This window comes from Melozone crissalis, unplaced genomic scaffold (assembly GCF_028551555.1).
Source record: "Melozone crissalis strain CALT ecotype California unplaced genomic scaffold, PUWL_Pcris_2 ptg000014l_1, whole genome shotgun sequence".
In the NCBI taxonomy this organism is placed as follows: Eukaryota; Metazoa; Chordata; class Aves; order Passeriformes; family Passerellidae; genus Melozone; species Melozone crissalis.
In genome coordinates this window covers 17,213,773-17,228,775 of record NW_026535792.1, presented here as the reverse complement: position 1 = coordinate 17,228,775, position 15,003 = coordinate 17,213,773, and the positions used below count along the sequence as shown (strand labels likewise).

Genomic DNA, 15,003 nt, shown 5'->3' with positions numbered 1-15,003 from the left:
GCGGGGAGCAGGGTGGGATTTGATCCTTCAAAAATCAGGGAAAAAAACGTCCCGGGAGTGAATGTGGAGCCCAAATGGAGCCAGAATCGGGAAGGGAGATGCTGGGAATGGGAATTTTCTCCCTCGTGGAGTTCCCGGGGTAATTCCTGGTGGTTGAGAATTCCTTTGGCCGGCTGGGGATCCCTCCAAGTTCCTCTTCCAGTTCTCTGGAAGAGGATGGGAATTGTCCCATGCTGGAATTGTCCCATGAGAATTGTCCTGTGCTGGAAAAGCTGCTGAGAACCGGGCTGGCTGCAGGAGTGAATTCCAAAATATTTTTGGGATGCTGGGAGCATTTTCCTTGGCTCATCTCCATCCAGGCTGGGCTCAGAGATGTCACCTCCAGACCTTGGCAGTGGCTCGGCACAGATTTAGGGATAAACCCTCGGAGAGAGTCCGGAGGCTGGGAAAGGGCGCATGAGAAGCGCCAGAAATTCAGGGATGGGAGATGGAAGATGCGATGGGATTCCCGGGAATTCAGGGCCTGGGAATGCCGAGCTGGGCGCCGTTGGCGGCGGGATCGGCCAGTGCGGTTTTTCGGGAAGCGGTCAGCGAGGGGTTGTGCAGGAGCGTGTAGGCCACCCACCAGCGCGCCCGGATCCGCCGGCTCCGCACCCTTCCCGGAGCCGGGGGCTTGGGATGCATCAGCTGGAGGCCTGGAAGGAGACGGGAGCAGCAGGGAGAGGATTCAGGGCCTGGAAAAGCACCAGGAGAGCGAGAGAGGGGTTGGGATGAGGCGCAGAGGGATAGATTTCTGCTGGGAAAGGGGAGATTGTGATGGAATTCCTGGCTGGGATGGAATTCCCAGAAGAACTGTGGTTGCCCCTGGATGCGCAAAGTGCCCAAGGAAAGGTTGGATGGGGTTTGGAGCAGCCTGGGATAGTGGGAGGTGTCCCTGGATGGGCTTTAAGGGCCCTTCCAACCCAAAGTGTTCCAAGATTCCCAGATTCCAGTCCCAACCCCATTTTCCTGGAGCCACCAAGATCCCACCACACCCCAAAGAGCCCCATCCATATCCTGGAGAGGATGGATGGATGGATGGATGGATGGATGGATGGATGGTTGACAGATGGATAGATGGATGGATGGATGATGGATGATGGATGGATGGATGGATGATGGATGGATGGATGGATGGATGGATGGATGGATGGATGGATGGATGGATGGAGGTGTCTCCACACCAACCAGAGGTGCCACCCACAGGTCACCATCCTGTCCCTTCCCCCTGATCCCCCAGTGTCCCCAGGTCCCACCTTCCTCCAGCTGGGTGTCCCGGGGCGGTGCCGGCGGCTCGGGCCGGCCGGACTGGAGCAGCAGGAAGCAGAAGGCCTTCAGCAGCGGGTGGCACTGGCTGACCTCCACCCGCAGGTAGTGGCAGTAGGTGCGGTACCCTGCGGGGACACCACGCCCTCACTGGGGACAGCACTACCCATTCCCACCCGGGGCCCAGGGATGGATCCAGCTCTGGTCTCCATGCTCCACAATCCCAGCAGGAAAAGCAGGGGCCAGCCTGAGCTCCCCTGAGCTCCCCTGAGGTCTCCTCTCCTTTATCCCAGGAGATGAGGGGAAACCCCACAGCTCATCCCATTTTTTGGGACACAAATAGCAGGACCCAGCTGGCACCACCTGCTCCAGGTGTTCCATTCCCAATGCTCTGAAGCCACCGTCAATCCCAGTAGGAAAATCAGAGGAAGGCCCGAGGTCCCCTGAGGTCCCCCCTCCTTTATCCCAAGACATGAGGTAACCACTGGTGGAACCCCAAAGGTCATCTCCCATTTCTTGGGATCAAAGAGCAGGACCAAGCAGGAATCAGGAGAAGCCACCTGCTGCTATCATCCCATTTCCAAGCCACCCTCAATCCCACAGGAAAAATGTGGAGGTCTCTTCTTCTTTTTCCCAGGACACGAGGTGACCACTGGTGAAGCTCCAAGGTCACCACTCATTTTTTTGGGATAAAAAACAGGAATCAGGAGAAGCCACCTGCTCCAGGTGTCCCACTCCCAACGTTTGGGGCCACCCTCAATCCCAGCAGCTCCGGGCCCCCATCCCAACCCCCTGTGGTGGGACAAGGACCGTGCTGGTGGCACGGTGACGTCTTGCTGCCCCACCTGGGTCGAAGGTCTCCACACCACGATGCAGCAGGCTGATGTCCAGCCGGCAGAAGTGGACGGCGTTGTAGAGGCCGGAGATGACCACGCGCCACACCGCGGCCATGGAGCCCACCATAATGTTGGTGGGGAAGAGCAGGAAGGTGACGATGTACAGCGCGCGCCTGCAGGACACACAGAGCCCCGGGATGGCCCTTCCAGGAGAACTCCGGCCACCCCAAACCTCCCAGCCCCACTCACATCCAGCCCATCCCACTGGGAGAAGCCAACGCCCTCCCAGGCTCCTGGGGAACCGTCAGGAGCTCCTTGTCTCCTTGGAGAGTGAGGAACCGGCCAAAATGCAGGGATGGGATTTTGGGATGGAGGCCACCAGCTCCAGAAGAGCCTCGCTGACCTGCCAAGAGGACACCTGGGTCCCCCTGTCACCCCAGTCTCTGATGGTGACACCACATGGGAGTGAGGGACATCTGCTGGTGGCCTGGGATGGACTCCAGGAGAGCCTCACTGACCTGCCAGGAGGACACCTGGGTCCCTCTGCCACCCCGGTCTTGGGTGGTGACAACATGTAGGAGTGAGGGACAACACCTGCTGGTTTGGGATGGACACCAGGAGGACATCTCTGCCCTGTCAGGGGGTGGCATGGGACACTTGTGTCCCTCTGTCACCTTGGTCACCGGTGGTGATGCCATCCCTGAGTGGAGGACACCTGCCAGTGGTGACCAACCCCACTCGGCCAATCCTCAGTGATCTGGGCTTGGAAACGGGGCCCGTGGAGCAGGGCCACCCTCACTGGTGTCACCCCACCAAAATCCAGGCCGGAACACCTGGAAAAACCTCAGTGGGGACCTGGAATTCCTGCCAACCTCCCTAGGGACAATCAGGGACAACTGGGGACGATGGGGGACGATGGCAGTGTCCCTGTACCTGTTGGTGATCTCCTTCTGCAGGGAATGCTGCTCCAAGAACTGGAAATGGGCCAGGAGATGCTGCACAAGCACGGCCACCACCAGGGTCAGCCAGAAGGGCCTGGAAGGGCGGGATGGACACTGGGAATGTCCCAAAACACCAGGAATGCCCCAAAACACTGGGAATGTCCCAAAACACCGCCACGGGCAGGAACCCCCAGTGGTGTTGGAAAAACCCCACATGGAGCATCCCAAACCTATCCAGGACCATTCCTTGGGGTTTTCCACCCTTCCCAAGGGATCACCACATGTTTTGGATCATCCTGAAGAGAAGGATGGACACCGGGAATGTCCCAAAACACCGGGAATGCCCCAAATCAACAGGAAAGTCCCAAAATACCAGGAATGTCCCAAAACACCGTCACGGGCAGAAGCTTCCAGTGGTGTTGGGAAAACCCTACATGGAGCATCCCAAACCCATCCAGGACCATTCCTTGGGGTTTCCGGCCCTTCCCAGCTCACCACATGTTCTGGATCATCCCAAAGTGCAGGATGGACACCAGGAGTGTCCCAAAACACTGGGAATGTCCTAAGGCACCGGGAATGTCCCAAGGTACTGGGAATGTCCCAAGGCACCACCCCAGGCAGCAGAAACCCCCAGTGGGGTTGGAAAAACCCCACATGGAGCATCCCAAACCCATCCTGGGCCATTCCTTGGGGTTTCCAACCCTTCCCAGCTCACCACATGTTCCGGATGATCCCAAAGAGCGGGGAGCTGATGCCAAGCTGGAGTGGGATCACCACCAGGAAGGTGAAGGCCACGAAGCAGAGGAAGAAAATCACCTGCTGGATCAGGAGACCTGGAATGGGAACATGGAGCAGGAATCCAGGATGGAAAACCAGCTCTCATTCCCCAGATCCCTGCACGGGGCTTTCCCGACAATCCAATAAAAACCCCACCAGTCCCCAAAATCAGGTCTGCATTCCCAAGGGGTTGTCCCCATAATTCCTGGGGGTGGAATGAAGATTTTCCCTCTTTTTGGGATCCCACTCCCCATTCCCAGGATGATCCAGGCTGGGATGGGGACGGGGAGCCCCCAGAATGCACCGAGGACAAGAGGCTTCCACAGCTTTTCCCACCCAAATATTTGGGATTGAGCCAAACCCAGGCATCTTCCAGCCTCTTCCTCCTCTTTGAATTCCCAACTTAATTTTTCCAAGTATTTTTCTAGTTTTTCCTGATTCCCAACCATCTGGTGTTCCCAAAACCCACCAGATTCTGTTTGACGAAAGGGAGCTAAAAACCCTTCTGGGAACTGCTGCTTAATCCTTAAGAAAATTGGGATCCCCATGTTGTGATCCCAAAATCCCATTACCCAGATATCATCCCTCCCCTTCCTTCTCTTTGAATTCTCACCCCAATTTTTCTGATGTTTTTTTGCAGTTTTCCCAATTATTTTTCCAGTTTTTCCCAATTCCCAACCATCTGATGCTCCCAAAACCCTCCACATTCCATTTAAGGAAAGGGGGTTAAAAACCCTCTTGGAAAAGGGGCAAAAACAGGGAATTGCTGCTTAATCCTTAATAAAATTGGGATCTCCATGCTGTGATCCCAAAATCCCATTACCTAGACATCATTTCACTCCTTCCTCCTCTTTGAATTCCCAACCCAATTATTCCCATTATTTTTCCAGTTTTTCCCAATTCTCAATCATCCCATGCTCCCAAAACCCGCCAGATTCTATTTAAGGAAAGGGGGCTAAAAACCCTCTTGGAAAAGGGGCAAAAATGGGGAATTGCTGCTTAATCTTTAGGAAAATCAGGATCTCCATGCCATGATCCCAAAAGCCCATTACCCAGGCAGGCGAAGGCCGCCTGGAAGCTGGAGAAGGCCATCCAGCAGACGAGGGATTCTCGGGAAGGCCTCAGGATGTGGGCCTTGGAAAACACGTCCAGCACAGCGCCCTGGTACAGCGCCCGCAGATTGGACCTGGAGGGAAAATGATCCCGATTGATCCCGGCCCGGGAATGGGGACAGGGATATCGGGAATGGGGGCAGGGACATCAGGAATGGGGGTGGGGACATTGCGAATGGGGATATCGGATATAGGAACATTGGGAATGGGGTTGGGAACACAGAATGGGGCCAGGGACATTGGGAATGAGGATGGGGGTATCAGGAATGGGGACAGGGACATCAGGAATGGCAGCATTAGGAATGGAGGTGGGGACATCGGGAATGGGGATATCAGGAATAGGAACATAGGGAAAGGGGTTGGGAACACTGGGAATGGGGCCAGGGATGTTGGGAATGGGGATGGGGGTATCAGGAATGGGAACATTGGGAATGATGATGGGAATATTTGGAACAGGGTCAGGGACTTTGGGAATGGGCGTGGGGACATCGGGAATGGGCATGGGAACATCAGGAAAGGGAATATTGAGAATGGGAGTGGGGGTATCAGGAATGGGACTGGGGATATCAGGAATAGAAATACTGGGAATGGAATATCAGGAATGGGGATATTGGGAATGGGAATATTGGGAAAGGGAATGCCAGGAGCGGGGCCAGCCCCACCTGTGCATGCCCAGGCTCCGGAGCAGCATGGCGCAGGTGAGCAGGCAGCACAGCACCAGTGAGCAGATGTAGCACACTGCGGAAAAACGGGAAAAAATCCTGCATTTGGGATTGGGAATAATTCCGGGAGCAGGATTTTGCTGGGAATTGCGCCATGGGGATGGGAACAGAAACATTGGGATTCACATTGTGCCTCAGTTTCCCCCATTGTCACTCCCACCTTCAGCTCCCAAGGGGGGATGGACAGGACAGAGCGAGGGAAAAGGGGAAGGGAAATCCAGGAAAATCCCTGGAGCGAGCTGGGATGGGGGTCTTGGGAAAGAGGATCTGTGGGAAAGAGGGGAGAGGGAAAAAATGGGATGAGAGAGGTTTGGGGATCCAGGAAAAACCCCAAAAATCCTGCCTGGAGCTGGTGGGATCCCAAGGAAGGAGCAGGGTATCCCTGCTCTTTCTTTATCCCTGAAATTCCCTGATTCCCAAAATTCCTTTATCCTGGGAATTCTATCATCCTTGGAATTCCCTCAGCTCTGCTATCCCTTCATCCCTATTCCCTCATCCCTGAAATTCCCTGATCACTGAAATTCCCTGATCACTGAAATTCCCTCATCCCTGCTACTCTCTGATCCCTAGAATTCCTTGATCCCTGAAATTCCCCGATCCCTGGAATTCCCTGATCCCTTTTCTTCCTTCTTCCCTGCTCTTCCCTCATCCCCCATCCAAGGATTTCCACTCTCCAGGGATCCAGGCCCATCTGTTAACTTCCAGCACATTTCCAAGCCTGGAGCATCTGCCGCCAGCTCTTCCCTCTGGCTCTTCCCAACGGCTTTTCCCAGAGTCTCTTCCCGCCTTGGCACGCGCCAGCCTGGCACAGTCCCATCCCTGCCAGCTGCTCCCGAAATCCCGCTGGAATCCGCCCAATCCCTGCCATCCACTCCCCAAATCCCCCTGGATTTGGCCCAATCCCATCCCCTGGGCCAGGAATCTTCCCCACACCCCCCCGGGAATCCTCCACATCCCATCCTCCCAAAATCCCCCTGGAATCCACCTCATCCCATCCTACAGGTGAGGAATCCTCCCAAAATCCCCTGGAATTTGCCCCATCCCATACTCCAGGCAGGGAATCCTCCGCAATCCCTCTGGACTCCTCCCTGTCCCATCCTCTGGGCAGGGAATCTTCTGGAAATCCTTCTGGAATCTGCCCCATCCCATTCTCTGGGCCAGGAATCCTCTGGAAATGCCCCTGGAATCCTCCCAGTCCCATCCTCCAGGCAAGGAATCTTCTGGAAATCCCTCTGGAATCCACTCAATCTCATCCTCCAGGCGAGGAATCCTCCCCAAATCCCCCTGGAATTCACCCCCTGGAATCCACCCCATCCCATCCTCCAGGGGAGGAACCCTCAGGAAATCCCTCTGGAATCCCCTCTGGAGCATTGATTCAGCTGGGATCGGGATCAGGGTCGGGATTGGGATCGGAATCCAGATTGGGATTGGGATTGGGCCTGGGATTGGGATCGGGACTGGGATCGTGATTGTGATCATGATTGGGATTGGGATCTGGATCGGGATCTGCATTGGGATCAGGATTGAGATCCGGATTGGGATAGGAATCCGGATCGGGATCTGGATTGGGACTGAGATCAGGATTGGGATTGGGATCGTGATCTGGATTGGGACTGGGATTGTGATCATGATCCTGATCCTGATCAGGATTGGGGTCGGGACCAGGATTAGGATCTGGATCGGGGTTAGGGTCGGGATGCGGCTCCACCTTCCAGCGCCCACAGGAAGTGCCGTGCCGTGCGCAGCTCCTGCTCCAGGTCCCCGGGCACGGCCGCGCCCTGCGAGGGCACCAGCCCGAACTGCACCAGCAGCACCACCACGTCCTTGGTCATTCCCGCCCGGACAATGCGCAGCGCGGGCACCACGGCCACCAGCAGCAGCACGGCCATCTGCGGGACACGGGGACACCTCAGCTCCGGCCCGGATCCCGCGGGATTTCTGGCTCAAATCCCGTTAAATTTCAGGATTTATGACTCAGATCCCGCGGGATTTCAGGATTTACGGCTCAGATCCCACGGGATCTAAGGCTCAGATCCCACAGGATTTTGGTATTTATGGCTCGGATTCTGTGGGATTTACAGGTCAATTCCCATGGGATTTTGGGATTTAAGGCTCGGACCTCACAGGATTTCAGGATTTATGGCTCAGATCCCATGGGATTTAAGGCTTGGATCCCAAAGAATTTTGGAATTTACGGCTTGGATCCTGTGGGATATATGGCTCAAATCATGTGGGATTTTGGGATTTACAGCTTGCATCCTGTGGGATTTTGGGATTTAATGCTCAGATCCCACAGGATTTCAGGATTTACAGCTGGGATCTCACAGGATTTACAGCTCAAATCACATGGGATTTTGGGATTTACAGCTGGGATCCCATGGGATTTAGGGATTTATGGCTGGGATCCCACAGAATTCTGGGATTTAGGGATTTACAGCTGGGATTCTACAGGATTTTTGGATTTACGTGAGTGCGGAATTCCAGAAGGAATTTTAATGCCATTCCTGGGTGGGATCCCCCAGGATCCTCTGGGAATGTCACCTGGTAGACGGCGATGACGGCCACAGTGACGGATACCACCAACTTCAGCGGGATCCGGAATCCTGGAGGGAAAATTGGGAATTTGGGGTGGTGGAGCAGGATGAGGGTGCAAAGGGAACACCTTTTGGAATGGGATTTCCACAGGGAATTCCTGCTGGGATGGAGAGTCGGGAATGGATGGATGGGTCCATCCTGCTTTTCCATGGAAACTTGGGATATTTCCTGCCCCCTTCATGGATGGGAATGGCTCTGCATTCCCAGGATTTCACCCCCTCTGTGCAGGACAATTCCCTTCCGTGGATTTATGGGGCTTCCATGAGGATTCCATCACTCCCAGGACCACTTTTCCATGGATTTATGGGTTCTCCATGAGAATCCCATCACTACCATGGATTTATGGGGCCTCCATGAAGAACCCATCTTTCCCAGGAACCCTTTTCCATGGAGATGGGGCCTACATGGGGTTCCCATCATTCCAGTCTCTTTTCCATGGATTTATGGGGCCTCCCTGGGTTTCCCATAATTCCATGAATTTATGGGGCCTCCTTGGGATTCCCATCACTCCCAGGACCCCTTTTCCATGGATTTGTGGATCCCTACCCCAAGCACAGCTGGATTCAGGCTCCAAGCCAGGCCAGGTTGGACAGGGCTTGGAGCAACCCAGGATTTTGGGAATGGCCTGACTGATCCATAAATCCCAACCCCAACCATTCCCAGATTCCATGGAATTTTCCAGGTGCTCACCTTCCTCGGGAATGTAGATGTAGGAGAGCAGGTAGGAGCGGATCCGGGAGCCGAGGCTCTCATCAATCTTGACGGAGCTGCAGAAGGTGGGAGAGGGTGACATTCCCCGCCTTGGGAATGGGAATTGCTGGCAATGGGATTTGTCGGCAATGGGAATTTCCATCCTTACCTCCCTTTCCGGTCCCGCTTGGACAGCAGGGCCTTGAGGTACTTCCTGTAATAGCTTTTCCCGGAAATCTGGGGATAACGGATGGATTTGGGGTGGCAGAGCTGCCCTGGCCACACCCTCATCCCGGGCATATCCCTACAGGAATTCCCGAGCCCGGGCCAGCATACAGGATGTGCGGTGTTGGTACAGAAAAGTGGGAATAAAGTGGGATTTTGTTCCCAAACCCCTGTGGGATCCCTCATTCCCCCATGAGGGGTCACCTCAGGCCTTTCCTGCTTTTCCCTCCTCTCTCCCCAACAAAGCTCCGAGCTCTGAGCTCCGGGGATTATCCGGGAAAAAGAGAGAGCCCGGAGCCGGCCTGAACGGAGCCATTGATGGCGGGAGCCTCTTGTGTAAGGGATTTATCCCGAGGAATTTCCCGACCCCGCTGCCGGTGCTGGGACAGCAATGGAGAACCCCCAGCAGGGCAAGGGAACATGTGGAGATCCCAATCCCAATTCCAATCCCAAAACCAATCCCAGGAGAGCAACGGAGAACCCCCAGCAGCAGAGCTGGGAGGGCAATACATGGAGATCCCAGTCCTGATCCCAATCCCGATCCAATTCCAATCAGGTTCAATACCAATCGTGATCCTGATCCCGACCACGATCCCAATCAGGCTCTCAATCCTGATCCTGATCCCAATCCCGATCCTGGTCCCAGTTCTGGTCCTGATCCCAATCCTGATCCTGATCCTGGTCCCAGTTCTGGTCCTGATCCCAATCTTGATCCCGATCCCAATCTCAATCCCAGTCTTGATCCCGATCCCAATCCTGATCCCGATCTCGATCCCGATCCCGAGTTCCCGTGTCCGTACCCATGGCTCAGGGCTGTCCCTGTTCCGGAGGCTGCGCAGGAGCTGTGCCGGGTACCAGAGGCTGAGCAGGGACAGGGACAGCAGCGCAGGGACGTGGGACAGCAGCGAGTACAGCCGGTGGATCTGCGCGGGGACACGGGGTCACTGCCACCACCCTGGGGACGCTGGGTCACTGCCACCATCCCCCGGGGTCACTGCCACCACCCTGGGGACACTGCCACCACCCTGGGGACGCTGGGTCACTGCCACCATCCCCCGGGGTCACTGCCACCACCCCTGGGGACATGGGGTCACTGTCAACGCCCGGGGTCACTGCCACTGCCTGGGAACGCCACCACTGCCCCAGGGACACTGCCACCACTCTGGGGACACTGACACAGAGGACACTGCCACCACCTTGGGGACACCGCAGCATGGCCACCACCCCAGGAACACTGCCACCACCCTGGGGACACTGACACAGGGGACACCGCCACCACCCCCAGGGACACCACATCACTGCCACCACCCTGGGGACACGGACGGAGGGTCACTGCCAGCAGCCAGGGGACACTGCAGGGACACACTGGGGGCTGGCCAGGGAGCCACAGCACCTCAGGGACACTCCAGGGAGCCACCTCCACCTTGGGCCACCTCCCTGTCCTTTTCCCGGCCTTGGGGCCACTCAGGGTGGTGACAAGGGAGCCACAACTCCTCAGTGCCACCACAGCAAGCTGTGCCACCTCAGGGCCACTCAAGGAGGTGACAAGGGAGCCACAACCCCTCGGGGCCACCCCAGGAGGTGACAAGGAAGCCATAGCACTTCAGGGCCACTCCAGCAAGCCATGCCACCTCAGGTCACTCAAGGAGGTGACAAGGGAGCCAAGACCCCTCAGAGCCACCCCAGGAAGCCACGCCACCTCGATGCCACCCACCTTGGGTGCCAGGGGACACTGCGCGCGGTGCCAGGCCTGCGCCCCGCAGTGTCCCCAGGCCAGCAGGGTCCCCGCGGCGTAGCCCAGGCGGTGCCGGGGGCCGGCGCAGGCCAGCAGGGGCAGGTACAGCGCCGGGAAATAGAGCAGGGCCAGAACCTTCCAGAACTCTGCACGGTGACACCGCGGTGTCAGCGGGGACACCCACGGTACCGGGGGGTGACACACTGCCCTGGGGCACTGCCACTGCCCTGGGGTCAATGCCACCACCCCAGGGATACCAAGTCACTGCCACCACCCTGGGGACACGGATACCCCCCGACAGATACTGCATCACTGCTACCACTCTGGGGACACTGCCACCCTCCCAGGGGACACTGCCACCACCCGAGGGACACAGGGTCACTGCCACCACCCCAGGGACACTGCCACAACCCCAGAGGTCATTGCCACCACCCCGGGGTCAATGCCACCCCCCCAGGGGACACTGCCACCACCCTGGGGACATTGAATCACTGCCACCACCCTGGGGACATGTCCACCGACCTGGGGACACTGCCACCACCCTGTGGTCAATGCCACCGCCCTGGGGTCACTGCCACTACTCCAGAGGTCACTGCCACCACCCTGGGACACTGCCACTACCCTGGAGTCAGTGCCACTGCCCCAGGGACACAAGGTCACTGGCACCACCCTGGGGTCAATGCCACCACCCTGGGGACAAGGGGTCACTGCCACCAGCCCAGCCAGCCCTTCCCAGGGATGGGGATTTGGGAACTCTGAGCCCTTTCCATGGAGAGATTTGGGGTGTTCCAGGGGTGCCATTTTGGAATTCTGAGCCCTTCCCAGAATGGGATTTGGGAAGTCCAAGCCCTTCCCAGAGTGGAGATTTTGGGAACTCCGAGCCCTTTGTGGGGTGGGGATTTGGGAATTCTGAGCCCTTTCCAGATGGGGATCTGGGAACTCTGAGCCCTTTGTGGGGTGGGGATTTGGGCACTCCAAGCCCTTCCCAGAGTGGGGATTTTGGGAACTCTGAGCACTTTGTGGGGTGGGGATTTGGGAACTCTGAGCCCTTCCCAGAGTGGGGATTTGGGAACTCCGAGCCCTTCCCAGGATGGAATTTGGGAACTCCGAGCCCTCCTCAGGTGGGGATTTTGGGCATTCCGAGCCCTTCCCAGAGATGGGATTGGGTATTCCAAACCCTTTCTGGGTGGGGATTTGGGGACTCCGAGCCCTCCCCAGGCTGGGATGTGGCGCTCCGTGCCTCACCGCGTGTGGCGGGTGACGCCGTCGGTGTCCCCGTGGGTGTCCCCGTGGGTGTCCCCGTGGGTGTCCCCGCCGTCGGTGGCAGCAGTGGCAGCGGGTCGGGGTCCAGCAGCAGCCGGCAGAGCTCGGAGCAGAGCAGCGCCAGCACCGCCGCGGCCACGGCGCGATGCCCGTCCTGCTCCAGCAGATTCCCGGGGCTGCAACGGTCGGGAATGACCAGGGACGGACTGCGGGAATTCCTGCTCCTTCCAGGGAGGGGCTGCAGGAATTCCAAGCCCTTCCCAGGGAGGGACTCTGGGAATTTCCGCTCGTTCCCAGGGAGAGACTGCGGGAATTCTGAGCCCTTCCCAGGGAGGAACTTTGTGAATTCTGAGCCCTTCCCAGGGAGGGATTTTGGGAATTCAGGGTCCTCCCCAAGGATGGGATTTTCAGATTTCTTAGGTCTTTCCAGGGAGGGACTGCAGGAATTCTGAGGTCTTTCCAGGGAGGGGACTTTGGGAATTCCTGCTCCTTCCCAGGGAGGGACTGTGGGAATTCTGAGCCCTTCCCAGGGGGAGACTGCGGGAATTCCACTCCTTCCCAGGAAGAGACTTTGGGAATTCCCGCTCCTTGCCAGGGAGGGATTTTGGGAATTCCCAGGGAGGGGATTTTGGGAATTACTAGTCCTTTCCAGGAAGGGCATTTTGGAAATTCTGAGCCCTTTGCAGGAACGGGATTTTGGGGATTCCCGCCCTGTTCCAGGGAGGGATTTTGGGAATTCTCACTCCTTCCCGGGGAGGGACTTTGGGAATTCCAGGTCTTCTCTAGGGAAGGGATCAACTGGGTTTGGGAATTCTGATCCCTTTCCATGGAGGGCATTTTGGGAATTCTGAGCCCTTTCTAAGGAAGGATCAGCAGGGTTTGGGAATTCCAAGTCCTTTTCAGGAAGGAATTTTGGTAATTCCAAGTCCTCTACAGTAAGGGATTTCGGGAATTCTGAGCCCTTTGCAGGGATGGGATTCTGGAATTCTGAGTCATTTCCATGGAGGGGATTTTGGGAATTCCGAGCCCTTCCCAGGGAAGGATCAGCGGGATTTTGGGAATTCCATACCTGAGCAATCCCGGGACGCCATTCCAGCAGCTCAGGTGGAGCCGGCGGCGCTTGACCAGGAAGGACAAGGCCAGGAGCACGGCCAGCTGCAACGGGAGGGAAATCCATGGAAAAGGGTCCTGGAGTGCTGGGAACCCCATGGAGACCCCATAAATCCATGGAAAAGAGTCCTGGCAATGATGGGAATGATGGGAACCCCATAGAAACCCCATAAATCTATGGAAAAGAGACCTGGGAATGATGGGAATGATGGGATCCTCATGGAGACCTCATAGATCCATGGAAAAGGGTTCTGGGAATGATGGGAATCCCATGGAGACCCCATTTCCATGGGAAAGAGACCCGGGAATGATGGGAACCCCATGGAAATCCCATAAATCCATGGAAAAGTGTCCAGGGAATGGTGGGAATGATGGGAATCCCATTGAGATCCTATAAATCCATGGAAAAGGGTTCTGGGAATGATTTGGGAGGAATTTTGGAGTTCTTGTCCCACAGGGAAGTGAAATCCCCCAAATCCAGGAATTCCGGAATGGTTTAGGTGGGAAAATCCATACAAGATGAATGGGAATGGAACATGGGGATGTGGGATTGGGGTTTTTCGGGAATTTTGGGGCGGGGATGGGGATTTTGGGGCGGATACTCACGGAAATGGGAGCCATGACGGTGTGGTACAGCTGGGGGGAGATTGTGGGGTGGCATTCCGGGATGGCGTCGGGAAAAAGGCTGGAAAAATGGAAAAATCCCAGATTTGGTGAGTTTGACCCTAAAAGGGCTGGGAAAAATGGGAAAAATCCCAGATTTTTATTCCCGATGGGAATAAATCTGGGAGTGACAGGGACGGCCCCACAAATTTCTGGGCCAAAAATCCAGGAATAAATCTGGGAATGACCAAAAGTTCCAGGATTTTTAGAGGGTCCAAAACTCAGGGATTTGCTCCATGGGAAGGGGACACTCCAGGACACTTTTGGGGATATTTTGGGGACATTTTGGGGACAATTTTGGGAATATTTTAGGGACATTTTGGGGATATTTTAGGGACATTTTGGGGCCAATTTTGGGGATGGTTTGAGGACATTTTTGGGAAAATTTTGGGGACATTTTTGAGGATATTTTGGGAATATTTTTGGGACATTTTGGGGATATTTTAGGGATATTCTGGGAACACTTTGGGGCCAATTTTGGGAACATTTTGGGATCACTTTTAGGGCCATTTTGAGGCCATTTAGGGTAATTTTTGGGAATTTTTTGGGGCCACTTTTGGGGACATTTTGGGGAACATTTTGGAGACCTTTTGAGGACATTTTGGGGACATTATTTGGGACATTTTTGGGGAAACTTAGGGACATTTTAGGGGCACTCACTCATCGTGGGGTGCAGACTCCGTGGATTCATAAATGTACCAGTCGGATCCCAAATCCTCATCCAGGAAAATTCCCGGCTCCAGCGGGGAATCCCGAAATCCCACAGAGCCGTTGGGGGCCATGGCCACCCCTCCCCCACAGGGATCCCCACAGCTGGAAAAGCAGGAAAAACCCCGAGAAAGTGGGAAAAACCCTGGGAAAGTGGGAAAAACCCCGGGAAAGTGGGAAAAATAACGGGAAAGTGAGGAAAACCCTGGGAAAGTGGGAAAAATAACAGGAAAGTGGGAAAAATAATGGAAAAGTGGGAAAAATAAAGGGAATATGGGAAAAACCCCAGTAAAGTGGGAAAAAACCCGGGAAAGTGGGGAA

At 55.9% G+C, this 15,003-nt stretch overlaps 1 protein-coding gene across 1 annotated transcript; it reads right to left on the bottom strand.

Annotated features, from left to right (window-relative positions):
* Nucleotides 1–516: 516 nt before the first annotated feature.
* Nucleotides 517–14,756, bottom strand: STRA6 (signaling receptor and transporter of retinol STRA6). The gene is made up of 17 exons (XM_054272385.1): nt 14,635–14,756; nt 13,918–13,996; nt 13,271–13,356; nt 12,250–12,377; nt 10,918–11,096; nt 10,004–10,126; nt 9,148–9,215; nt 8,979–9,055; nt 8,235–8,296; nt 7,402–7,582; nt 5,634–5,709; nt 4,912–5,045; nt 3,798–3,915; nt 3,075–3,176; nt 2,151–2,314; nt 1,296–1,433; nt 517–695 (listed from the first exon to the last, which is right to left on the bottom strand). Exons 1-17 carry the CDS (start codon nt 14,754–14,756, stop codon nt 517–519), a joined length of 2,016 nt encoding a protein of 671 aa, XP_054128360.1.
* Between the last annotated feature and the right edge of the window lie 247 nt (nt 14,757–15,003).

Excerpts from the sequence above, each read along its gene's own strand:
- STRA6 (XM_054272385.1), bottom strand. The coding sequence starts at position 14,756 with ATGGCCCCCAACGGCTCTGTGGGATTTCGGGATTCCCCGCTGGAGCCG. Across the intron at positions 10,127-10,917 it reads AGTGTCCCCTGGCACCCAAG|ATCCACCGGCTGTACTCGCT; the intron begins GTGGGTGGCATC and ends GTCCCCGCGCAG. Across the intron at positions 2,315-3,074 it reads CAGAAGGAGATCACCAACAG|GCGCGCGCTGTACATCGTCA; the intron begins GTACAGGGACAC and ends TGTGTCCTGCAG.